Source organism: Eptatretus burgeri, chromosome 4 (assembly GCF_056783735.1).
Source record: "Eptatretus burgeri isolate ZD-2024b chromosome 4, Ebu_testis_v1, whole genome shotgun sequence".
Lineage (NCBI taxonomy): Eukaryota > Metazoa > Chordata > Myxini > Myxiniformes > Myxinidae > Eptatretus > Eptatretus burgeri.
The window spans coordinates 51,684,572-51,711,353 of record NC_140964.1 but is presented as its reverse complement, the minus strand read 5'-3'; the positions used below and the strand labels follow the sequence as shown (position 1 = coordinate 51,711,353).

The window sequence follows — 26,782 nt, the reverse complement described above, 5'->3', positions numbered from 1 at the left end:
CACAGCAAGATAACGACTCAACGCATTCCTCCAGGCTATGTCAGAACTACCTTAGATGAAGAGAACAAGATGGTAGACTTCAAATCATGGAATGGCCAGCACAGTCTCCAGACTTAAACCCCAGAGCTGGTTTGGGATGAACTGGACAGAAGGGTGAAAGCAAAACAACCTACAAGTGCAACACATTTGTGGGAACTTCTGCAACAGTGTTGGGAAGAACTTTCCGAACAATATTTTATTTCCATTGCAGAAAGAGTGCCACGAGTATGTTCGGCTGTTATATCTGCAAAAGCTGGCTACTTTGAGTCAAAAATTTGGATTAAATTTTGTTCAACAAAACGATTCCATGATTTATTTTTTAGCTGCAATTAAATTGTTTATTTGTTCTATGTTTTAATTTCAGAGTACATTGAACATTAAAATGCTTAAATTTCAGTAAACACTGGAAATGGGGGTGTTCTAAAACTTTAGACTGGTTGTGTACATTGGAACAGCGTGAGTGTTTTCATGGCATCATGACAAAGTGATTTTGGTTCAAACCACGAAACCAAATTTAACCTCTTTTTAATGTAACATTTGTCAAAAACTTAATAGTCCATCATAATGCCAACTAATACATCATGGCGACTGTTTGTCAATTTATTGCAGGTGAAGCAAGGTGGTTACATGGATGGATGAAGCTTTTGGCTGTTTGAGCAATGTTCTGTGCATTGTACACTCTCCAATAGAGATTTGCATGATGGATTATCGAAAGCATGAATGAAAACAAATGGATACCTCACAGTAAGGCCCTGTGTTCAGGTGTAGGGGAAAAGTAAACGACCCAGTCTCCTTGTAGCGCTTGCACTTCACAGCATCAAAGTTGAACCGCAGCAGGGATAGAGTGAGGAAAGGAGGCAGCGATCGCAGCTTTGCTTCCTATCAGTGGAGACAAGTACAAATCCAATCGGAGTCTCACTCCTCACATCAATGTCACGGTCTCGCATTTGACCAATTGCGGTCCTACAATTCAGTTCCGGGTTTTTTCCGGTTCCGGGTTTTGAGGCAATGGCTGTTTCTCTAGGGGTCTCTACCGACTTTCTCAAAGTTAAGTTTCGGGTCGTTATTTGTCACGTTTTAACTGTTTATTTTCGTACCTTCATGTTTACTGTGTATTCCTAGTTCGGTTTTGTTTCAAAAATTGTGCTATTTTGTGAGTTTTCGTCGATCTTGTCTTATCAGGTTTCTTTGAGACCGACCTGTCTTTACCGTCTTGGTGTATGATCGCTTTTATTTGTATTTCTCCCTATTACCATCAGTTCCTATTTTCCCCACTTTTACCACTGCCCCCCCCCATCTATCCCTCTCAACTACACCCTCTGTTTCTTGTTTTAAAATTCAAAAAAAATATAACAAAAAAAACAAAATCACTTTCTCCCTCCATACCGAGTACCAATCCTTCTTCTTCATCTTTTTATTCTTCTTCTTCCTCTTGCCATCACACCATCTTCATTCTATTTGAGCCGACCCACTCTAACCATTACCTTCACGATTTCTTCCTTCAACTTTCTACTCCCTAATCTTCAAAAATCCATCCAAAAAAAAAAAATTCCCTTGTATCCTTTCCAACGATACACCAACCAAAACCACATGCGTCTCTCTACCCCTCCTTCCTCCTGTTACTTTTCATCGACCTATCAGTTTCACTCTGCATTTACCGATCCAAATTCACCAGACACCTCCATGATTTTACTTCAACCTTTCTTTTCCGAATTCTATGCAATCCTTATTAAAAAAAAAATTTGAAACAATAGAAAAAATTCACTTTTAGCTATACACCTCCCGTAACCACGTGTTTGTTGGAATCTTTTTCTCCCCACTGCATTTGCCCATCCAAATTCACGTCATAATTTTTCTTCAACCTTTCCTTCACCTAATCTTATGCAATCTTTACCAAAAAATAATAAAAATAATAACAATAAAAAATAAAAAATAAAAACAGTCTCTTATAATGCTTCATCTTCCTCTTTCAGACGTGTGGTTCTCATTACTGTATCATAATTCACTTCTCTTCTTCTATTTCAGCAGACTGCTCTCAACTCGACATTTAATTCATACCTTGTCTAAAAAGTCCAACTGCGACAACGTTTCTTCCCTCCATGCTCTTAATTCGCCTTTATTACATCCCTCAAGTAATGTCTTTAGTCGCACCTCTGAACTAAATATTAATGAAACCCCAGTTTGCAATGCATGTTCGTTTTCCATCAATAGTCCCTTTTTTCCAACTTCAGTGCCAATTCACCCTTCTCACCCCTCCCTCTCAAAGCAACCGTCACTCTTCCACCTCCAAGCTTCCCCCTCACCTTTCTCAAAAATCCCCTCATGTTTCTCCCTCCAATTACCCCCTCACTCCCCCTTCTCAAAGTTCCCCCCACCTCACATCCACAAAGCTGCCTCCTTCCCCTGCCCTCTCACCTCCATCTCATCACTCCGGCTCCTCAAATCCTCAACTGCCTTCTGCCCCCTCTCTTATTACTGCCCACTGTACCTCAACCCAGCATCACAGAGCCTTTTCTCCTTCTCATCCGGCCTTCTCCCGAAGCATTTCTGCAATCCCCCACACTCTTTCAACAACTCGAGTTACCTCCTCCCACCCTCCTCCCTCATCCTACCCTTCCCTCCCCTGTACTCAAAGCCTCCTCCCCTCCCTCTGCCTTAACAGTGTGGACCTCAAACATCCAGGGCCTTCGCTCAAACCTGACAGATCTTTCCATAAAGGTTGCCACTGACAAACCAGACATAATCTGCATAACAGAAACTTTCCTCCTTCAAGACATCCCTGACTCCCTAGTATCTCTCCCTGGTTACTCACTCCTCGGGTTTGACAGACCTGAGCCTCGTCCTGGTGGAAGAGTTGCTCTCTTCATCAAAGACTCCATTCCTCACTCTCAATGCACTGCCCTCACTCCCCCACACCCAGGAATACCTCTGACTACGACTTCCCTCCGCTCCCACCTCATGTTTATATGTGTGTGGTACCGTCCACCAAACAGTGAAGACTCCATTTGCACCTCATTATCGGAAAAGATGGACCAACTTCTATCCTCTCATCCGAGCTCTCTCTTCCTCACATGTGGTGACTTCAATTGTCATCATGCCAGTTAGCTGGGTGTGGGTACCTCTCTCACCTGTCATGGCACTTCAGCAAAAGACTTCTGCGACTCATTGGGAGTGACCAATCGGTCAACTTCCTGACCTGGATAAAATTTCCCTGAAAATATTTGCTGTTCTTCCTCCGTTCCAATCGGTTCTTCTGACCACATGCTTGTCAAAGTAGACATCTCTCTGGCTGGTATTAGAGAACCACCTCAGTGCCATTGAGTCTGGCATTTCACCCAGGCTGACTGGCACAGCCTTCAAGCAGCCATCAAACTTCTAGACTGGTCTCCCATTGCTACTTTCTCCAACATCAACTTGTCCTGGGAATTCTTTCAAAGAAACTTGGTCTCTCATGCACAGATTTATCCACTCTTGCCTGCAGTTGTCAGACCCTTCCTCCTGCCCATGGTTCACTGAAGCTTGTAGTGAGGCAGTTGTCCTGAAACAACTTGCCTTTGCCTCATGGAAAGCAAATCCAACTGAGGGTAATATCAGTTCATTCCATGAAGCTCGGAACAAATGTGTGTCTATCCTGAGAGCCAGAAAACAACATCTTTCTAATCTCGTCTGAACGCTCAATCCTGTCTCCTTCCTCCAAATCCTGGTGGCATCTGGATAAGTCTGTTTCTGGTGTATGCTTCCCCTCCATCCCCTTTTTCACCCCAAATTGCTGCACTGCTGACTCTGCACATGAAAAGGCTGAATGCCTACACTCTGTGTCTGCATCAAAATCTTGTGTCTGAAACCCATGGCTTTCTGTACCCACCTTAACCAGTCGCACGCAGCTGTTCGTGGACTCTGTGTGCTTTTCTCCTGACAAGGTGGAGAGCTTGCGGTCAAACCTCGACTCAGATTCTGCAACCGGTCCAGACGGCGTCAGCCCACGTGTCTCAAAAACCTGCTCCTCTGCTCTTGCTCACTCTCTCATTTGTTCAAGGTCATCTGCCATCTGCTTCGAAAGCAGCAAACATTATTGCTCTGCATAAAAAAGGTGCAAAAACACATCCATGCAACTACAGACCAATCAGCCTTCTCCCAATCATCATAAAGGTTATGGAATCCATCATTGCTTCAGACATTAAATCCTTCCTCTTCTCCAATGGCTTGATTTCCGATCATTAATTTGGTTTCAGACCAGGTCACTCTACCGAGGATATGTTGCTTCTGCTCTCCCAACAATGGATGGAGGTTATCAATGCCAGACAAGAAATCCGAGCCATATCCCAAGACATATCGCGTGCTTTCAATACGGTCTAGCACCCTACCCTGTTCACCAAACTCTCTTCCGATGGTATCCAAGACCATCTCCACTCATGGCTCGCAGACTTCCTTTCCTGTCACAGCCAACATGTGGCCCAAAGTATAATTCTCTCATCCCCTCTTCCTGTCCAGGCTGGAATTCCTCAAGGTAGCATTCTGCGCCGTTCTTTTTCTGGTTTTCATCAATGATCTCTCCGACTCTCTGGAAAATCCTCTTTATCTCTTTGATGATGACTCCACACACTGCTGTACCATCTATTATCCCTCAGACCGGCAGGACGCAGCTTCTTCGCTCTCTGCAGATCTGGATAAAAATCACACACTCCCACTATGTCTCTCTTAAAGGACCATTTGGAACCCCCCCTACCCCCATCTACTTTCTCAACAATCCTCTGGAGGAAGGCCTTTCATTCAAGCTTCTGGGTCTCACTATCTGCCATGATCTTTCTTGGGAAAGCCACATTTCCAAACTGGCCTCCAAAGGCAGTCACTGACTGGGAATCCTCCATCGTGCAAAGTCCTTCCTCGGCCCACCTGCGCTCCAGACCACATACAAAACTTTCGTCCGCAGCCTGATGGAGAACTGTTCTTCCCTCTGGGCTGGTGCTACTGCCTCTCACCTTTCTGAGTTTCATGCTGTGGGAACCAAGGCATTTAGGATCATTGGTATCTCCCACTGTGAGGCTAAATCGTTGGGCCTCTCACTCTCTCACTGCAGGCAGGTCAGTGGTGTTTCTGTCTTTCACAGTCTCCTCTATCCTTTCTGGTCTCGCGCCCCCCCTCCCCTGCTCTCTGTCCCCCCACATTTTCGCAGGGCACTCAAGGTCTGCCAGCAACCCCCTTCTGGTAAAACTAGCAAAATCACGAACCACTGCTCACCTTCACTCTTTCATTTCTCTTTTTTTCCCCACCTTTGGAGTAAACTCCCACACACTCTTCAATCCCATTCTTCCCTCCAGGTCTTCAAATCAGCAGTTCACCACCACCTCTTATCTTCCCCCATCAAAAACCACGATCTTTTCTACCCTCGTTAATCCACCACAAACCCACCTTCTTCAAATTCCCTGCCTTCCTTCCTGAAAGTTCCCTGTCATGTAAGGTCCTGAGAGTCCCTGTGGTGTCCATCTTGTATACCCCATGTTCCCTGCCCCCATCCCTCTCCCTTCCACAGATCTCCTAATATCTCTGTTCCTCACTGTTTTGTCTTTCCTTCTCCCACCCTTCTTGTCTCCTGCCCTCATTGCTATGCATTGTGTGTTAGCTCTCATACGAACCTCAACAATGTATACAAAATAAATAAATAAATAAATAAATAACTTCTCTGTTGCACCGTAACGTTCTTTTCCTTCAAGCAGTCCATATACAAGCTCCTTCCAGATATTTAATAATGACAGGAACTTTGTGAAACGTGTTCAGTCATCAGTTTGTGTTTTATTGATCAAATTATCTGGTATAAAATGGCTTTTTGATATGGACAGGAATTTGCAGGGAAAACAAGTATAAATGCCAAATTAAAACTTATGACAGATTAATATTTATTTATAAAGATTTCCAGACCCAAGAAAGAGATGAAAGGTATGATACCTTATTCAAAACTTTTAAATTACCTTTTGAACATCCTTCAAACAATTCATGTCATTTTTTTTCACAAAAAGCTTTGTTAAAATGGTGGTTTTTAAAGCGGTTGCCATGTCGAACCCCGAACTACAAATTTCCTCATCAGATAAGTCCTCATGGGGGTCAAAGGCTCCAACAGTAATAACAACTCTGAAAGAAGAATTAAAATTGTGGTTTGGATTCAAGTATCGACAAGTGAACAAACCCTTGCTCACCTTGGTCGCGGTGACGAGGCGAGCACAGACTGTGCAGTGGTAACAGTTGGCGCCCTCCATTCGTTCCACGTGTTGAAAACAAGAAGACAGAGCCTCTTCCAGAGAATGAGCTCCACATACAGACGGCATCAGATCAAAGAAAGGCTCCTGTAGTCCATAGAGGGTAGGAGAAGTGGGTGGATGAAGGACGAGCAGATAATTTCACCGAGCCATGTGGTCTGAGCAAGACCTTACTGAATCTTGGAAAGTACGGTACCGTACCATACTTGATCTTCGAACAATATTTTAAAAACTATGTTTAACTACATTTTCCATTTGCTCTGTTTGACGTCATAACTTGATTATGTTTTGTCATAATTTGAGCAAGTCATAACCAAGGCACACCGTATCGGAAGCATAAGGCATCTAAGCCAACAGTTTTTAAATATGGGAAGCATGCTAGTTCAGCAAATTAATGAATCTTGTGTTTTTACCATAGACTCCTATAGAGAAGGACTGGAACCTCCCATGCTCGGGGTTTGTAACTTGAGTCTGAAGGATTAACTTGAGTCCGGGGCTAAAATAACTACGAGAAGGGCTAGAGACACGATCACGGGATCCATATAGGGATTTTTGAGGATGGAGAGTGTAATAGTGTCATTTTAAACACCACCTGAGGTCATCTTCAAGGTCAAAAGGTCATATTTCAAGGTCAAATTACTGAATTTTGGTATTTTTTGCTCGTTTTTGTGTCTAACTCAAACGGGTTGAGATGGCTGATTGTAATAAGATGCAAGTGTGTAGAGCTGCCAAACTTTGATATTTAGTCATATATCGTATTAAGTAAACATTGTATGCATGTCACAACACTATGCCTATTACAAGTATGTCTATGTCTATCACTAGTTGGAGAGCTTTTTTGCCTCCTGAGGCATCCTAAAGCTTTTTCTTTGTCACTTACATTGAGGACATGAGCTTTCAATAGAATGTTAGCTCAAGTAGGACATGCAGCATTACTACTAGCTAGATGTGCATCTACAGAGGATAACAGCTCAGCAAAATGAAATCGGCAACGCATTTTAGTCTTGTCACACAAATTATAGGCATTATGTACAAAAAAAGATGGTTGACATATTCGGCACACTCAATCCACCTCTATTCAAATTATCAAGAAACTCAGATGACACCTCGTTACCATCTTCATCATCAATGATCTCCCCCATACGAATGCTATCGCCATATTTATGAACAAGGTGTCCGGCCAAATAAACTACTTTATGCATAAGGGCATCGTCAGACCCCAAGAGATCTTGAGTGTCTTGAGGAGTAATCTCGTCAATGAGTTCACTTCGCTCATCTGGATTTATGGAAGTGGTACAATTCTTGTCGCAATCAATCACATGAGAACTAGATGCAGGCATAATGTCATGCTTTATGAGTGTTTGCAAATTTACAATCTTCGCTGCAGCCATAATGTGAACTACATCAATGTACAAGTTTCCACCACTTCTTTGCTTGGCTTGACCGAAAAAACTTTTCCAAGGCTTCATCTGCAAATATAGCAGGAAGAACGTAGTCAAAGTCTTTCTCTGCCAGAAACAATTTGGCAGCATCCACATTATTACGTGTGGACACAGTGAAGGCTTCAGCAGTTTGCTGAGTTAGCTTCAGCTTACGACCACCACCTCCTTGCCATGCGCAGGTAGATATAATTTGGCAGGCCTGCTCCAGCCTAGTGAAACTTGTACAGTCTGCTGTCCAAGGCTGTCTGGATTCGTCGTGCAGATGGATAACTGAGAAACGGTCTTTCACGTTCATCATCTTGAACCACTCACTCATTATCTGGGTGAGGATGATTGTGCCTTCGCTGATGCCCAGTGAATCCTTGAAAGTCTTTAAAGCAGCGACAGTCTTGTCATTAAACACTTAGCATACCAATGGTACGCTCTGGCGTTGAAGGGGCTTGGGGAAAACGGCGGTGTGCGTCAGCTTGGTTAAGCGAATAGGAGTAGCCCGGTCGATCTCATAAACCTGAATATCACTCCAGTAAGCTTTGTACTCATTACCATCGACGACAAATGAGAGTGTCTTGCCAGCAACAGTAATCCAGTTGTTGCGAAATTTTTGGATGATGTGCACATAGTCGTGCACTAAGAACATAGATTGCTCTTGAATTGACAGCACTTGGCAACTTCCTGGTCCTCCAAGTTTTGAATAAACACTGCGGTTGGTATTGCAATTGTCACATATCAAAGAAATCACAGTACCGCCAGCACCAACTACAGCTGATGCAGTTTCGATAAGGAGTTCCGTCAGCTGATCGGCAGTTAGTTTTTTGCAGGGCAAAATATGTAGAATATAGCGTGGACCACCGAAATGGCAGGCAACTTCAACAACCATAGCATGTGAAGGAAGCATTTCGTGTTCACCACCCGCTGCTGCATTTTGAGCAAACCCTACAACATGCCCTCCTGAAAATCGCAATGTCTCGACCAGCTTTACCTGATCAAACATTAAATTGACCAAACGCTGCTGTGGTTTCAGCTGGTCGAACAAGGTTTTGAGGTTGGAGTCCTGCTGACTACCAGCAAGCATCTGTTTTACCTTTTTTGTTGATGGTAGAATGATTAAGCTGGATCGACGAATCATTTTGCATGTACTGGGTGATATGTTGTGAAGCTGCATTGCGAAAAATCATCGTATCAGTATCAAATCGGCGACGATCAAGAGGTTTGAACATAAGATGCAGCTGCGACAGAAGGAAGGTGAAATGAGGAAGCTCGTGTGCCTCAATGTAAGTGACAAAGAAAAAGCTTTGGGATGCCTCAGGAGGAAAGAAAAGCTCCCCAACTCGTGATAGACATAGACATATTTGTAATAGGTATAGTGTTGTGACATACATATAATGTTTATGTAATACGATATATGACAATAAATATTAAAGTTTGACAGCTCTACACACTTGCATCTTATTACAATCAGCCATCTCTCACCGTTTATGAGTTAGACACAAAAACGGGCAAAAAATATCAAAATTCAGTAATCTGACCTTGAAATATGACCTTTTGACCTTGAAGATGACCTCAGATGGTGTTGAAAATGACACTATTGAACTCGCCGTCCTCAAAAACCCCTATTCGGATCCCGAGATCATGTCTCTCGCCCTTCTAGAAGTCATTTTAGCCCCGGACTCAAGTTAATCCTTCAGACTCAAGTTACAAACCCCGAGATCGTGAGGTTCCAGTCCTTCTCTATAGGAGTCTATGGTTTTTACCTTCAGGCATTATCAGCAAGCCAAAATGAGTTTAAATTGCAGAGCTTATGTGGTAACCTCTATAATGTTTGACATTACAAAATATATCGGGTACTGGAAAGCAATGCAAAGCACTGCTTCGTTTACACAGCACATTAAATCATAAGTGACATCATCCTTTATATTTGATTGGATTGACTAATCGGTATAAACCAGGTGCAAACAAGACTTGCCTCAAGTTCCCGGACATTTCCACATTCACAACACGTAATGATGATGCGGATCGTGCCTCGGTAGAGCCGGTCGATGAGGTCGCTGCTCGATGTTCCGACGAGAGACCTCTCAATCGCTCCACACAGGATGCGATTTAACTCTTGCACATCGTGCTGGTGAAGCTCCTACAGTTCAAGAAGGGGCAGAATCCATTGTATTGCGCATATTTTAGAATTGTTGTTTTTAGACATCGAATGTGTGTTTGAGGGTATTGAATCGTTTTTAAAAACCCCCTCTGCCTGCTGGAACAGTGATGATGAGGTAAACATTGCGAGCTAGACGTACAGAGATGACACTACAAACACAATGTAATTGCATGTGAAACTTCTTCGCAACCAAGATCTGGACAAACGACCTCACAAATGTGGTCCACCAGACTCTGTAGCGTAATAGTTACAGCGTCCAATTCGAATCTGGGAGGTCAGCAGTTTGAACCTCGGCTGAGTTGTAACAAAGGCTTTAACAATGGTATGTGCCGCTTCCTTTCTCGGCGCTCAGGATTTTAACAGGATAAAGCAAGGACAACTAACCATAGGTTGGCAATCACAGCACAGGCTTTGATGGGCCTAATGGCATCCTCCTGCATTGAAGTTCTTTGTAAGGGAACTCTTATTTTATTTATTTATGAATAGTCAAGCTTGCTTCCAAAACCACAGGACCCTCTACTTTGAACACCAAAACTCATCACCATAGATATAAAAGAAACCAGATCCTGTCCTGGTGCAATGGAGCTGTAAATGTTTACACCATATGGAAGGCTTGTTTAGTTTCACTCTTTTGACTATTATTGAATCATTTGAACTGTGCTGAGAGATGACATATAACAAGATTGCTTTGTACACATTTTTATTGAATATATGAATCGTTTTAAAAGAGTTCCTTTTAGTTTAAAATGAGAAACTAATGGAACATAAGCAGAACTACGACAATAAACACTCAACAGGAATTTAAGGAGGCCTTTGTCTTGTTGTGGACGGAAACATGTTGGTTGAAGTTTTAGGTTGTCATCCTAAGTTTTGTCCCATAATCTTTATCACCCCCATTAACTTTTCCTTAAAGCCCTGTCACACCTTGATGATTTAGCCAACGTATGCTGACATATGAAAAATTTGTCTGAAACGCTGGCACACGTCGAATACGTATGGGTAAGTTTTGTATACGTTAAGAGCACGCTGGCATACGTCGTAATATGCTGGCATACATCGTAGTACGCAGAGCTGTTAGACAAATTTTCCATGCTTGAAATTTTTCCACGTATGCCAGCGTATGACTCACACGTTCCGCATAACGCTGGCCAAAGTTGTAGGCACGTTACGCGATCGTTGACACACGTTACTTGTAAGTTACTCTTAAGTCGAAACACGTCGAGGTAATGTTTAGCATACCCAAAACTTATTTCTAACCTATGAGTAACGTGTTGTAGGCACGTTACGCGATCGTTGACAAACGGCGACACACGTTACTTGTAAGTTACTCATAAGTCGAAACACGTCGAGGTAATGGTTAGCATCAGTGTTCTAGACTCCCTGGTTTTTTTTTTTTTTCCGTCTTCGGTATGACGGTGATGTTGACACTTCGATTTCTAGTGCGGTTATATTATAATATAATTAATAGGCTGCAGCTCAACAATTTAAATCATAACCGCAGTAGAAATCGAAGTGTCAACATCACAGTCATACCGAAGGAAAAAAAAAAAAAAAAAAAAAAAAAACCAGGGAGTCTGGAACACTGACGCTAAACATTACCTCGACGTGTTTCAACTTATGAGTAACTTACAAGTAATGTGTGTCGACGTGTATCAACGATCACGTAACGTGCCTTCAACTTATGGCCAGCGTATGCGGAATGTATGTCATACGCCGAGTACGTCGAGAAATTTTCAACATGCTGAAAATTTGTCGACGTACTACGACGTATGCCAGCATGCTCTTAACGTATACAAAACTTACCCATAACGTATTCGACGTGTGCCAGCGTTTTAGACAAATTTTTCATACGTCGGCATACGCTGGCTAAATCGTCAAGGTGTGACAGTGGCTTGACACTTCGATGTCTAGTGCGGTTACGATTTCAATCGTCAAGCCACAGCCTTTTAATAGGCTATGCCATGTGATCGTCAGCAATACGCTGCTGTGCGCTATGCATAAGTTAGACTATCGTTGGGCATAGGTTGTGAATGCCGACAACACGCTCAGCATTCGTTGGTACAAGTTATCTATATGTGATTGAAACGTTCTGTGTACGTTACTAATAAGTTATGCATACGTCCAACTCGTTATGAATACGTCAAAACTGGAAAAAAACATCAATAGTTCAGCGTACACCAGCGTTTTACATACATTTTGATACCTTGCCATACGCTGGCTAAAATGTCAAGGTGTGACAGAGGCTTTAACAAACCATCTTATTTGCTTGTTTCAGTGTTTCCTTGCATCCTCCCTTTCCTCTTATCCTGTCCGTTCACTGCCTTGACGTTTGTCCCACCATCAGTCCGACCTTGCTCTGCTCTTCCATGAGTCTCTCTCCTGCATGAGTCAAACTGCAGAACTTTTGAAAAAAGGAAAGTAACGAGCAAAACGGGTCCTTACTAAGGGGATTCGAGGGAATGCCCTCCCGGGAATTTTTGATAAATTGATGTCAATATATGCAGTTTTGGGGTGTTTTGGGGTCCAAATCGTAACAAAAAAAGTAATACAAATGAAAGTGAAATTTGTGGAAGAATTTTTTTTATTTCACCTGAACATCCATTGCTGGGAAGATTATTTTCATTTAGTTGGTGCAGCATTTCGTTGTTGTAAAAGAGGTGAATACTGAATACCACAGACCTTTCCAGGACTTTTAATACGAGTGTTTCATAAGGGGAGGTGGGGGGGGGGAGTCACGCGTCACATAATGGAGCGGTATAATGAAATCACCCTTGCTCTTGTATAAACCAGAGCATTCACTACCCCCTTATGTTTTCTGGTCATTTTTTTTACTTGGCGAATAATACTCGTTAATGCCATAATGTCTGCCCAAAACACCTCGCCTGGCACCCTCCGTTGTGCGCTCAAGGCCATTTTTATTTGATTATATTTCCTGTATAAAGTGGGTTTTCGTTATATCAGATCATGAGTGTACTTTATTTATTTGTCGGCCCGTTTTCATGTCCGGCTATCTTTTGAACCGGGATTCTCAGTTTTCGTCGTCACGTGCCTTCTTATAATAAACTTATTCTGTAAGAACACGTATGGATTATGGTGACCGACCATCGCAGACTCAGCACGTGAAAAACCATTTTGGTGTGGCTTTAATGGAAGAGACCAGTGGATTGAATTCTCACCCCCTCCAGCAGAGGGTCAGTAAACATACACAATGCCACATGTGATGTACACAAGGGAAAGTTGCAAGTTGTAATGAACAAATGAGTTTTAAAATATTGATTTTATTTGCATTTATAACACGAGTCCCTGTGCCTGCCACACCTTTCTCATCCCCACTCCTCCTCCCAGTCAAACCGAGTTGAGAGCCTGATGGATTTATTTAATGTGGTGGTTGTGCAGCACAGGTACGAAGGGCCAAATGGCCTCCTCCTATGTCAGTTCCTTGTGAAGATTTATTGGCCTCATATCGAAGTGATCACAAACTTCACCGCGACCAACAGACAATATCAGGTTTTGCAGCAGAATCAAGTCTTTATTTCATACAATGTAAAGACAGCACTTCAGTATTTTCCATAGCCTGGTGTTGGCTCAGTGGTTAGAGTGGCGGCTTGGGATCCTAGGGTCCTGAGTTCAAGCCCGTCAGCTGCTGAATTAATACACCAGGGGGTTGACTCAGCCTGTCATTCTTCCAAGGTCGGCAAAATGAGTACCAGTTCCAGTGTGTGTACTGGTAGAGGGGCACTGCATCAGCGACACAGTCACGCTTCAAGAAATGATAGCTACCCTGGCAGCGAAGCTGCCATACGACCACCACCAGTATTTTCCGTGAAGCACATGGGAAAGAACGGGAAAAATCCAACAATGGACGCTATTTCCATATTTACTGACAAAGACAGACTTTCTCCTGCCTGGTGGACATCTAATCAGACTTGCAAGCTTTTGTACCTGGCGAGCCTCCACAAAAATACCTCAAAATAAAACTACCATGGGATTAATTCACATAATTGTTGGTCATGATGAGTTAACATTGCACCTCATCTGGATGGAATGGGTTAAGAAACAAATCAGCATTTCAGAATAGCATTGGATTTCCCTATAATCACGGCAGGTTTTTCTGACGACAAAAATACGGAAACCTCCGAATGAGTTGTTAGAAAAATACAGGTTTCCGTACTCATGCAGAAGACTTTCACTCATGCTCCTCTAAAAATTAAAAACAAGGGTGAGGTCAAGACCAAGATGTTATCAGCAAATAAGACTCTCTTGCTATGATGAAAAGTATAAGACTTGTGTGTTAAGACAGCACTGAGGGAACATGCAGCAACATGTTACCTCAAAGGTAAAAGAGAACGGTAAAGGGCAGCAATTTTACAAACTAGCACAGGGCATTGGAGGGGGCCAGGGTGGGGGGGTGGACATATACAGATTAAATGCAAGACCAATAAGGAACCCAAAGAAGTAAAGAGCAAAGATGGAGTCATCTGGAGATAGATTCGGGTTCAGCCGCTACTCCACGAACTACCCTCAAACCCATCCAGGCACAGCCAAGTGAGCCTTACATAAAAAAATTCTGCGAGAATTCACTTCTCCTTAGAAAGATAGATAAGGAAAGAGAAGAATAGATAGGAAAAAGACATGAAAGAGAAGAAAAAAGAAGAACTAGAATGAATAAAGAGAATTGTGAAAAAAAAAATAAAAAATGTGAAAGGAACAAAGAACAACGATGTCGGGAAGAACCCGGACAGATATAATTCAGCAATTACTCCCCAGGATCAAACAGCAACACGTACAAACTATCAGAGACAGCAAAGGAGGAATAACAGAAAAATGAGTAACAATAGCCAGGAGAGGAACAAAATGGGAAATAATCAGTATGTGTAGAAGAGATCGTGAATGTGCATGGGTGACAACTCGGCAGTGATAAGCAGCCTATTTTTTTTTTTTTTAAACTGAAGTGTGGAGGATGAGATAATGGACACAGGGAGATTATGGAGACAAATCAATGCAGGTGGGACATCAGGCTGAGCTTTGAGAGGGTGAGCAGCCAAGGGTTTCTTTAGGATTTACGATCCATTCCATCGTGGCTAATGCAATATGAATGCACCAAAAGCTTTATTGGGTCAATGCAAGAAAAACAATAAAGAAACATGAAATTATCAAATAAATGAGGTTAAACACAAAATAAGTTTTCAGAAGAACAAAATAAAAATAAGTATGCTTGTAAGTTGAAGAGGAACGGGTTGACAGGATGGTCTAGATTCTCGAGGTACGTGCACTCGCCTTTCAGCTGTCTCGCCTGGGTTTGAATCTGGACCCAGCTATAAATTGGCACCCTGGTGTTTCAAGGGCAGGGAGGGGTATCAATACGGATGTAAATCCCGAGGGCCCATTTGTCAGCATTGGTCGTTTTTGAACGTTTAAAGATCCTTTGGAGTAGGTGAGTCATCGTCGGCACCGTCAACCAATTACAAACTCCTGCCAAAATAAGTCAAATGTCAGGCCTGGACAGCTAGTTTGTGAAAGACTTGGGTCAAAAGCATTTTCTGGCAGACCCCACAACGTTGGAATAATTGGGGCCATTAAAAAGTAGTAATAGCAGTTGTAATAGGTTTGAAAGTTGAAGAGAAATAATTGTAAACAAAGAGGAATAATTGTACACACATATAGGAATAATTGTCCACAAATATACCTATGGAATTGTACACAAATATACATCTGGAAAAGTCATTAGAAATTTCAATGTTTTGTTAAAAGACCAAAAAAATAATGGGAATTATAAAGAGGAAAAAAATGAACAAAGCAATTAACAACTACAACAAGAATTAGAATTGCTTTGCAATAAATGTTCTCTGATATTTTTAACCTCCGCCATCGAAGATCGGAGGTTACTGTTTTCACCCCTTTCTGTTTGTTTGTTTGTTTGTTTGTGAACAGTATTACAGAAAAACTCCGACGGATTTCAACGAAACTTGGTGGGGGGATTAGGTATGGTCCAAGGATCATGCCATTAGATTTTGGACATGGTCCAAAATCCAATATGGCTGCTATGGTGGCCATTTTGAAAAAATTTTTTAATTTTTTATTTTTTTTTGCATTTCTACATGTTATCAGTGATTTCCAACAAAAAACATGCCAAATTTATAATTGCAGCTGATTTTGGAACTTTAGGTGGATATACCCACGTCAAATCAATTTCTGTCTCAAGGAATCTAGTTATGACGAATGAATTGAGTATGTAAAAGTTAAAAGTAAAAGGGAAAGTTGCAAACTATAACTCTGTGAGCACTGTTGATGTCAAATTGAATGAATAGGATATCAGGTTCACTTGAGTGACCTCGCAGTATTGGCGGCAGAAGTTTTGCACTCTACCGAGTGCTCCCCCTCTAGTTTACGTTTTGTCTTTGTTTCTAAGTAATTTTCTAAGATTTTTTTTCTTGTTGATATTTTTCAATACGATGTGATATTTTCTAAGTCCAAAAAGGGCATAACTGAAAAATTAACGAAATGCCCTGCAACTTATCATAATAAAGCCATGTACTAAGTTTCAGTTGAATATGTTGAAGAGTATGGGAAAAAAAAATATGAAAAACCACAGGTGGGACGGACAGATGGACAAACGGATAGACGGAGCAAACCTATAGTCCCTTCGGTGAAACCAGTAGGGGACTAATAACTGAGCCATTGTTGAATGCTATACCTGGTTGTCAGTCCATCCAAAGCTGTCCGTAAGGCTCGTCGTGCTGGCTGCTTCCTGATCCAGCAGTAAAAGTGTTGAGAAAATGCGCTGTAGCTGCAGTGGAATTACACGTACCTAGGAGGGGTCACACACCGGGGTCCATCGGAAGCAACATATATAAATCACAGGTTATTCTGCCGCCATATATCTATAATGGTCTGGAGCAGATGAGGATATGACTATATATACGTGTGTGTGTGTGTGTGTGTGTGTGTGTGTGTGTGTGTGTGTGTGTGTGTGTGTGTGTGTGTGTGTGTGTGTGTGTGTGTGTGTGTGTGTGTGTGTGGGTGTGTGTGTGTGTGTGTGTGTGTGTGTGTGTGTGTGTGTGTGTGTGTGTGTGTGTGTGTGTGTATATATATAATAGCTTTTAGCCACCTTTGGTGGAAGCCAGTATTACAAATCATCACCCTTTTTCTTCTTCTGAATAATATAATGGAACCTCAAAATTATGATATGAAGTATATGTTGTGATCAACAAAATTTCTTTCAAAAATTATAAAGTGCATTCCCAAGAATGTGCTGCAGCATATTGCCCATCATAGGTGGGCCAAGAAGGCTACTACCACACGGGCACGAGTCCAATATAATAATAATAATAATAATAATAATATAACAAATACTATTTATCGATACGTTCTTCACCTTCACTTCACAATTGATAAACACCATTCTGTAAGAATTTTATTACTTCAACAGGTGGTGGAAGACCAAAACTATCAAAATATTTGTCTGAACTATTAAAAATACAAACCCAATGAGAACCGTTCCCATTATTATCTTCTAAGTTCATAATATTCTTTGTATGTTTAGACACGTTTGTTAATTCATCTCTCATCCAAATAACCACATTATGAATTTTTTATTTTTTACAATATTTGATCAATTCTAAATTTGATGGTGTATTATTTCCAAATTCTTTAAAGCACTCATCAATGCCCATTAATTTATGAGAGATATACCCCATTACCCCTTTTAGTTAATTTTACACCTGCTTGTGTGATGGAAGAAAGCATATCTCCAACTAACAATCTCGCTTTATCAGGCAGACTTTCAAGTGTTTCAGCAAAATCTACAATTACACCACTTTCACTAATTTGTTTCCCCAACTCTTTGTTATGTCTTTCCAATTATTTTTGAGCCCGGAGTTGAGCCTTCCTTTCATTGGCAGTTTTCACCGCTGCTGAAATACTGTTACGAATCTGGAAGCCATGAGCACTCAACAAACAGGTCCTATAGAACAGTTATATCGGTAAATATGTGTTTTTTAGTTAAGGTCCCCGTCCCTCGTTTAATCTATATATTAATACTGAAGGACCAATTTTGTGCTCCTCCTAGCGGTCGCGTCACGTTTTTCTCGGTACTGTGACCTGGACTGAAAGAAACTTCGTACCTGGAAGAGTGCATCGCACATAGTGGCAATTTTCAAACTTCAACTCTGAAGCAGAATAAACACTTTTCGTTTTACATTCGTTTACATGGTGACGTGTGATGTCACCGCTGAGAGGTGTCAGGACGTCATGACATCGGTTATTCGCTGACGCCATTACGTCCGTCGTCAGAACGTTACTGCTGAGAGGTGTAATAACTAATTCCACTCCTCGAAAATAGCGTCTGCAATGTAAAATCCTCTTCTGCACATGGTGACTACCTCAGAATGTGAATTTGACACAAAAAATGCATCAAGAAACATTGTACAGTAGACACCGCTTTATAAATCCACCATGGGACCACGCCGTTTGGATTTATTAACCGGCTGGATTTATTAAGCGGAGAACCTATTTTCAGCCACCTACTGGATACATAAGACAAAAAGCGAATGTTGTTAAACACTGCATTATGCTACAAAAACATTGATTTATCAAACGGTGACAAGGGGATTGTTCAAAAGAATCTCTCCAAGGTCGCCTGCTTGGGAGGGAAGGTTTTGCGCAAATGTTCCTGTATTGAATCCGTCATGTGGCGGAAATCGGGATGGGCAAAACCTGAGAGCTGCATTCCCCTGTCCAATTTGGCGAGTGCCGTCCGCATCTCTGCCACTGTTGGCATCGGCTCGGGTTCGTCGTCGCTTTCTTCCCTTGGCTATTGGGATTAGGGGTCGGAGGGATTCGAGCTGCGGCGGGATTCGAAGTCAGTCACCAGTTGCTGTTGTTGGTTTTTTTGTTTTTTTCACTCTGTGGCAGCACATACTACATCAAGCTTAGGTTGAGACCGCGCACGTGCCAAGCAGGTGGATTTATTAAACGGCGAATTTCTCTATGTAAAATTCCGTTCCAACTCATTTTGGTCACAATCAGCGGCTGGATTTTATAACCGTGGATTTATAAAGTGGCGTCTACTGTATCTTCTTTCTTCTATATATTAAAACTGAAGGACCAATTGTGTGCTCCTCCTAGCGGTCGGGTCACGTTTTTCTTGGTACTGTGACCTGGACTGTAAGAAACTTCGTATCTGTAAGAGTGCATCGCACACAGTGGCAATAGTCAACTTTCAACTCTGAAGCAGAATAAACACTTTTTGTTGAGATGGGGGCGAGGAGTGAAGAGGCGGGGGTGAGGAGTGAAGAGGCGGGGGCGAGGAGTGAAGAGGCGGGGGCGAGGAGTGAAGAGGCGGGGGCAGGGAGTGAAGAGGTGGGGGGCAAGGTAAGCAAATTGAAAGCGGAAGATGGGGAAATGGGGCGGGGGCTGGGTTGAATGAGGCGGAGTTGAGTGTGAGGGGGTGGACAGGGGGTGGGGGCCCGGGGGCAAGTGGGGCGGGGAATCAAGAGACGGGGGGGCGGGGAGTGAAGAGGCGGGGCCGGGGTAAGCAAATTGATTGGGGCAGGGGCGGGGGATGAGTAGGTGGGGGCAAGCACACCCTGTCCAGTCCATGTCCCTCAAGTGTGTGTGAGCTGGTGAGGGTGGTTGAATGAACGGAATCCGTCTGTGACGGGGTTTCAGCAAGTGGGTGAATAAATGTACATGCGCTGTGAGTTATTTTGATAGTTAGGATTTTTACATCACTCACAACTCCGGCTACGACATCCACAACGACAACAACAACGTCATCTTCGCTCTCACAGCGACAACCCTTTGCTCCCGGCATTCCCCGCACGCTCGCTGGTATGCGGGTGTGATCGGAATTCGTTCGTGGATGGAATACCATTCCCAAATATGGTCATGAACCGGTTCGCTTGGCAGCGCGCCAAATAAGGGAATGTGTCGTATCCCACCCAGAGAGAGCGGGCCACGCCTGAGAGGACTGCGCCCGAGAGTGGGCCACGCCTGAGCGGACCGCGCCCGAGAGTGATAAAAGGAACGGAGAGCAAATAATCGGGTGGATCTGCTCAAGCGAGAGAGGAAGAATTCGTGCCCATTCAAAACGCATCTCTCGAGGCTGGGCAAAAGGCATCTCGTCGGTGGCGTGCTCTGGTTCTCGGCTCATCTCGTGGTTGGCATGGTCTGCGTCTGGCTGCCCTGGTCCGTTCTTGGCTGACTGGTACTACGGGAAGGTGCGGACGTCGAGCCACGCACTCGCGGCCAGGTAGCCTGCCACGTTCTCGTCCCTCAGCTCGACTTCCCTCCGACCTGAAGGGATAATAAAGACCATTTTGGGTCCGTTTCTTTTGGGTGTGCATCTGTGTGTGGGCCCATCTGTAAGTACAAATTGTTTAAGTGCTTGTGTGTAAATATGCATTCTCCATTAGTCATGATAACTCTGCCCTCACGTGCTTCCCTCGTTTCCCCAATTACTGTGAATAAATACCCCATTTGTTAAATGTATCAGTTCGTTGCTGTGTTTCTTCCATTGGCTAAGCATGGCGCGTGCTGGTGAATTACAAAGGCTGTTGTCGCTGTAAATGTACATTTGGACCGACAGGACTTCGGCAACCATCCGCTCGGGTTGTGCACGGGTCGGGCACGCTAACGGCTCGACTTGTACGAGTGCGTCGAGGGTGTGAATACTCGGTAACTCGCCACGTGGATCTCTAGGTATTTTGAAGATCGGCAAGTAACCCTGCACCACGTGGTGGAATTATTGACGATTCACGGTCTGGTAAGGGACCGGTACCCTTGGAGTTTTCCGAAAGGTATGATCGAGATTCCGGGTGTTTGGTAGAGTCGACCCTACTGCTCCACCTCACGGTCGTGCTCGCAGCCGATACCCAGAATCTAGATCGTGTTGGTGTTCAGGAGCGTGTTGGTGTTCAGAACAACTTGGTGTTCAGGAGCGGGATTCGAACCCCTCAGTCTCCACAAAATTCACGGATTCCGATCAGGAGTATAGGGAGCGAACCCACTCCCCACCCCCACCCCCGTTTCCCCCAAATTACGAGCGTTTTAAATTATCCTCCCAACACGTGACATGGCAAGCCAAGACAAACTGAAGCAGGTGGGTAGCGAGGTAGATGTAGTGGTAGACTAACCCATGGTCCAGGACACCACCCCCATGCAGGAACACCCCCCATAACCAGACCCAGAGGTTGCAATGGGCGCAGGGGGGGTGGCGGCGGCGCAAGAGCGCCCCCTCCGTCTAATTTCCCCCTTGGTCCCCAGCGAAACCGCGACTGATCGTGGTGGATGGGCTTCTCAAGAGCCATCGGGCATCGAACAAATAATTTGGATGATGCAAGCGATGGGAAACGAAATGAAAGGGATGAAAGCGAACATGCAAGAAATGAATGCAAATGCGCAAAACATGGAAAACCGACTGAGGGACGATATACAAACGCAGCGGGGTGAGATGCAGAGCATGGAGTTGAATCTCCAGTCAGGGCAAGAGGCAATGAGGACGGGCGTAAGAGGCATCATGGCGGCACCACGTGGCAGAGCAAACGAACCGATGAGAGGGAGTGCAACGGCTGTTGGGCCCGCAATGGAGACGGGTAAGGTTGGGACGAGAATATATGTATATACAGTAGACTAGGTGTAAGTCGGCAACGTGTAACTCGTCACTTCGCCTAAGTCGGCAGCGTCAAAAAGTCCCGAATTTATCTCATGTTAAATCCCTTTGAATAAAGGGTCATCCCTCTGTAAGTCGTCTTCTCTAAGTCGTCACTTCGTCTAAGTCGTCAGATGTTGTCCATTCCCACCTAATGGAAACTCAAGTAAATTACCACTCCTAACTCGTCACACGGAACTGCTGCCTCGTGAGAAGCCCGATTTCATGGAATCGTGATGCTCGCTCATTGGTGTACACCGCCAGTGATGGGCTATTTATAACTGCGTACACACGTTGATCGCACTGCAGGCAGGACAATGGCGACTAAGCGTAAGCTTACAACTAAAACCTACCAAGAAAAATACGACATTATCCAGTTTTGTGAGGCACATCCACTGATGAAGAAAACAGATATAGCTGAGAAGTTGGACATCAAAAGGCAGGCATTGAACGATATCTTGAAGAATAAGGGCACGATGTTTGGACAAGTGGAGAAGATCGTGAGGCCGGTGGGAAGTGTGAAATGCGTGAAATGTGTGTCCTTTGAAGATGTCGATGACGTGCTCATCATCTGGTTTCGGCAAATGTCGGCTCAGCCAAATATTCGGTTTCGGCCGATTCGGCCAAATATTCGGCCGATACTGTCCTTCGGTGGAGGATTGCCCAGCCAACATCATGGAATACAATGACCGGTTTGAATCCTTTCTCATGCACCAGATGCCCAAGAGTTTGAGGCATTCAAACATAACGGATTACTTCGCGAAGAAGTAAAGGATCGATCGAGCTTAGTGTTGAAGTCCGATCATGGTTTTATCTTGGCTTGTTTTGTACATTACCGCACTCACTTACACATGGGCATTGATTGGTAATCATCACCACGATGACTGTGTGTTATGTAATTTGTCACCATACCATCACCGATGGTATACGAGTTGTCTTACAGAGTTGTTCATTATCTTTACTTTCGATAAACTGATTCATGAATTCCATCTTTGCTTGATCACTTTCCAACTCACCAACTCACCCCCACCTATGCCCCGAGGATTGCGTTTTCCTTTTAGTACAATAGCCGGCTCTCACACGTGTCCAGGCCACTCGCGACTTCATCCTTCACCCCACAGTCATCATGAATGTTCGCATACGCGTAAGTCGTCACATTTCTAAGTCGTCACTTTTTTCTCGGTCCCGATGGTGACGACTTACGCCTCGTCTTCTGCATATATATATATATATATACATGTATATATATATATATATATATATATATATATATATATATATATATATATATATATGTATATATATATGTATATATATATACGTATATATATACACTTATATATATATATATATATATATATATACGTATATATATATATATATATATATATATATATATACATATATATATATATATATATATACATATATATATATATATATATATATATATATATATATATATATATATATATATATATATATATATATATATATATATATATATATATATATATATATATATATATATATATATACGTATATATATACATATATATATACATATATATATATATATATATATATATATATATATATATATATATATATATATATATATATATACATATATATATGTACATATATATATATATATATATACATATATATATATATATATATATATATATATATATATATATATACATACATATATATACATATATATATACATATATATATATACATATATATATATATATATATATATATATACATATATATATATATATATATATATATATATATATATATATATATACATATATATATATATATATATATATATATACATATATATATATACATATACATATATATATATATATATATATATATATATATATATATATATACATATATATATATACATATATATACATATATATATGTACATATATATATATATATATATATATATATATATATATATATATATATATATATATATATATATATATATATATATATATATGTACACACAAATATATATATATATATATACATATATATATGTATATATATACATATACATATACATTTGGGTGGTTCAAAAAAGTCGAAAAAAATAGAATGTTGCTCCACAACCTTCAAATTAATCTAATATGATCCAATAACGTGCATAAAATTTGTTAGGTTGATCGGAGGTGATTTAGAGGTCGCTCCATATGACCACTTTTTGTCTCATGACTTGAATAAATTAGGGTACGGTCAGGTACGATTACGGGTACTTCTGGATGCCCGAGGTGGAAATGGAGTGCATTTTCGAACTCTATGGCGTCGATTTACTCTAAGAAATGACTGCACCGACATTGAATTCACTACCATTTCGAAAATATGACCTGAAACAAGATTTATCATTACTGGAGTTGAGTAACTAATCCTACTCATTTTGATATTTTCTAATCTATAATTAATTTGTTGTCCGTCTAAACATTTCTAAGAGTAAATCGACCCACTGAGTTCGAAAATGCAGTCCATTTTCACCTCGGAAGTTCAGAAGTGTACGGATTCGCATCTCACCATACCCTAATTTAATATAATAACAACTAAATAAATAACTAACATTTTTCGTGAATCATTGAATTTAAAACACTGGATGTTGGGCCGGCGAGAAATAAGTTCAGGCGGGAGTGGAGACAGCAATAGAGGCGGAGATGATAGTGGTATTTGGTAAATGCGACGAAATATTCTAATAGTTTGTAATTCCATTGATTGAAAAAATAGGGTATGGGTCATTTTCACAAAAGCGGGTCAGGTAACGGTAAAGAACAAACTCAAAAATCAACTTTGACATTCTCGAAATTGTGCTTGAACCCCTTATAAGCCCTAGAAAAATGTTCAAATGATGTCAGCAACACAGGATCACCATAAGACCTCTGCACTGACTGGGCAATATATGCTTGATAAAAATTCTCGGACAGTCTTTACCGTTACCTGACCCGCTTTTGTGAAAATGTCCCGTATGGTGAGATGCTAATCCGTACACTTCTGAACTTCCAAGGTGAAAATGGACTGCATTTTCGAACTCAGTGGGGTCGATTTACTCTTAATGTTTAGATGGACAACAAATTAATTATAGATTAGAAAATATCGAAATGAGGAGGATTAGTTACTCAACTCCAGTAATTATAAATCTTGTTTTAGGTCATATTTTCGAAATGGTAGTGAATTCAATGTCGGTGCAGTCATTTCTTTGAATAAATCGACCCCATAGAGTTCGAAAATGCACTCCATTTCCACCTCGGACATCCAGAAGTACCCGTAATTGTACCTGACCATACCCTAATTTAACCAGCTCATGAAACTAAGTCGTCATATGGAGCAACCTCAAAATCACCTCTGATCAACTTAAATTTTTTTTTATGCGCGTTATTGAATCATAATGGAATAATTTAAGGCTTGTGGAGACAACATCTGAATTTTATATTTTTTTTTTGCTGTTTTTGGACCACCCCGATATATATATATATATATATATATATATATATATATATATATATATATATATATATATATATATATATATATATATATATACACATATACATATACATATGGGAGAACAAGTATTTGATACACTGCCGATTTTGCAGGTTTTCCCACTTCCAAAGCACGTAGAGGTCTTTAATTTTTATCATCAGTACACTTCAATTGTGAAAGACGGAATCTAAAACAAAAATCCTGAAAATAACATTGTTTGATTTTTAAATAATTAATTTGCATTTTATTGCATGAAATAAGTATTTGATACATCAGAAAAACAGAACTTAATATTTGGTACAGAAACCTTTGTTTGCAATTACAGAGATCAGACATTTCCTGTAGTTCTAAACCAGGTTTGCACAGACTGCAGCAGGGATTTTGGCACACTCCTCCATACAGATCTTCTCCAGATCCTTCAGGTTTCGGGGCTGTCGCTGGGAAACACAGGCTTTCAGCTCCCTCCAAAGATTTTCTATTGGGTTCAGGCCTGTAGACTGGCTTGGCCACTCCAGAACCTTGAGATGCTTCTTACGGAGCCACTCCTTAGTTGCCCTGGCTGTGTGTTTCGGGTCGTTGTCATGCTGGAAGACCCAGGCACGCCCCATCTTCAATGCTCTTGTTGAGGGAAGGAGGTCATTGGCCAAGATCTCGCGATACATGACCCCATCCATCCTCCCCTCAATACGGTGCAGTCGTCCTATCCCCTTTGCAGAAAAGCATCCCCAAAGAATGATGTTTCCACCTCCATGCTTCACAGGTGGGATGATGTTCTTGGGGTTGTACTCATACTTCTTCTTCCTCCAAACACGGGGAGTGGAGTTTAAACCAAAAAGCTCTATTTTGGTCTCATAAGACCACATGACCTTCTCCCATTCCTTCTCTGGAGCATCCAGATGGTCATTGGCAAACTTCAGACGGGCCTGGACATGCGCTGGCTTGAGCAGAGGGACCTTGCGTGCGCTGCAGGATTTTAATCCATGATGGCGTAGTGTGTTACTTCTGGTTTTATTTGATACTGTGGTCCCAGCTCTCTTCAGGTCATTGACAAGGTCCTGCCGTGTAGTTCTGGGCTGATCCCTCACCTTTCTCATGATCATTGAGGCTCCACGAGGTGAGATCTTGCATGGAGCCCCAGACCGAGGGAGATTGACTGTTATCTTGAACTTCTTCCATTTCCAATAATTGCACCAACAGTTGTTGCCTTCTCACCATGCTGCTTGCCTATTGTCCTGAAGCCCAACCCAGCCTTGTGCAAGTCTACAATTTTGTCCCTGATGTCCTTCGACAACTCTCTGGTCTTGCCCATTGTGGAGAGGTTGGAGTCTGATTGATTGAATGTGGACAGCTGTCTTTTATGCAGATAACGAGTTCAAACAGGTGCAGTTAATACAGGTAATGAGTGGAGAATGGGAGGGCTTCTTAAAGACAAAACTAACAGGTCTGTGAGAGCCGTAATTCTTTCTGGTTGGGAGGTGATCAAATACTTATTTCATGCAATAAAATGCAAATTAATTATTTAAAAACCATACAATGCGATTTTCAGGATTTTTGTTTTAGATTCCATCTTTCACAGTTGAAGTGTACCTATGACAAAAAATTACAGACCTCTACGTGCTTTGAAAGTGGGAAAATCTGCAAAAATCGGCAGTGTATCAAATACTTGTTCTCCCCACTGTGTATGTATATATATATATATATATATATA

At 41.8% G+C, this 26,782-nt stretch overlaps 2 protein-coding genes across 12 annotated transcripts in view; both read right to left on the bottom strand.

The window, feature by feature from the left end:
* The window catches only part of LOC147028049 (uncharacterized), a 250,584-nt gene that overhangs the window by 43,638 nt on the left and 180,164 nt on the right, over window positions 1-26,782 (bottom strand). The window lies entirely within an intron of this gene.
* The window catches only part of USP40 (ubiquitin specific peptidase 40), a 131,982-nt gene that overhangs the window by 63,147 nt on the left and 42,053 nt on the right, over window positions 1-26,782 (bottom strand). For 10 of the 11 annotated variants that reach the window (XR_015057397.1, XM_085878033.1, XM_085878025.1 and 7 more), the window contains 4 exons: window positions 16,576-16,689; window positions 9,696-9,860; window positions 6,231-6,377; window positions 778-918 (listed from right to left, as the gene is read on the bottom strand). Coding sequence is in view for 10 of the 11 variants with exons in the window: in XM_085878033.1 (XP_085734159.1) it covers window positions 778-918; window positions 6,231-6,377; window positions 9,696-9,860; window positions 16,576-16,689 (567 nt within the window). In the remaining variant the exon portion in view is untranslated. The remainder of the gene's footprint in view (window positions 1-777; window positions 919-6,230; window positions 6,378-9,695; window positions 9,861-16,575; window positions 16,690-26,782) is intronic. The other variant, XM_085878032.1, reaches the window with a different exon arrangement.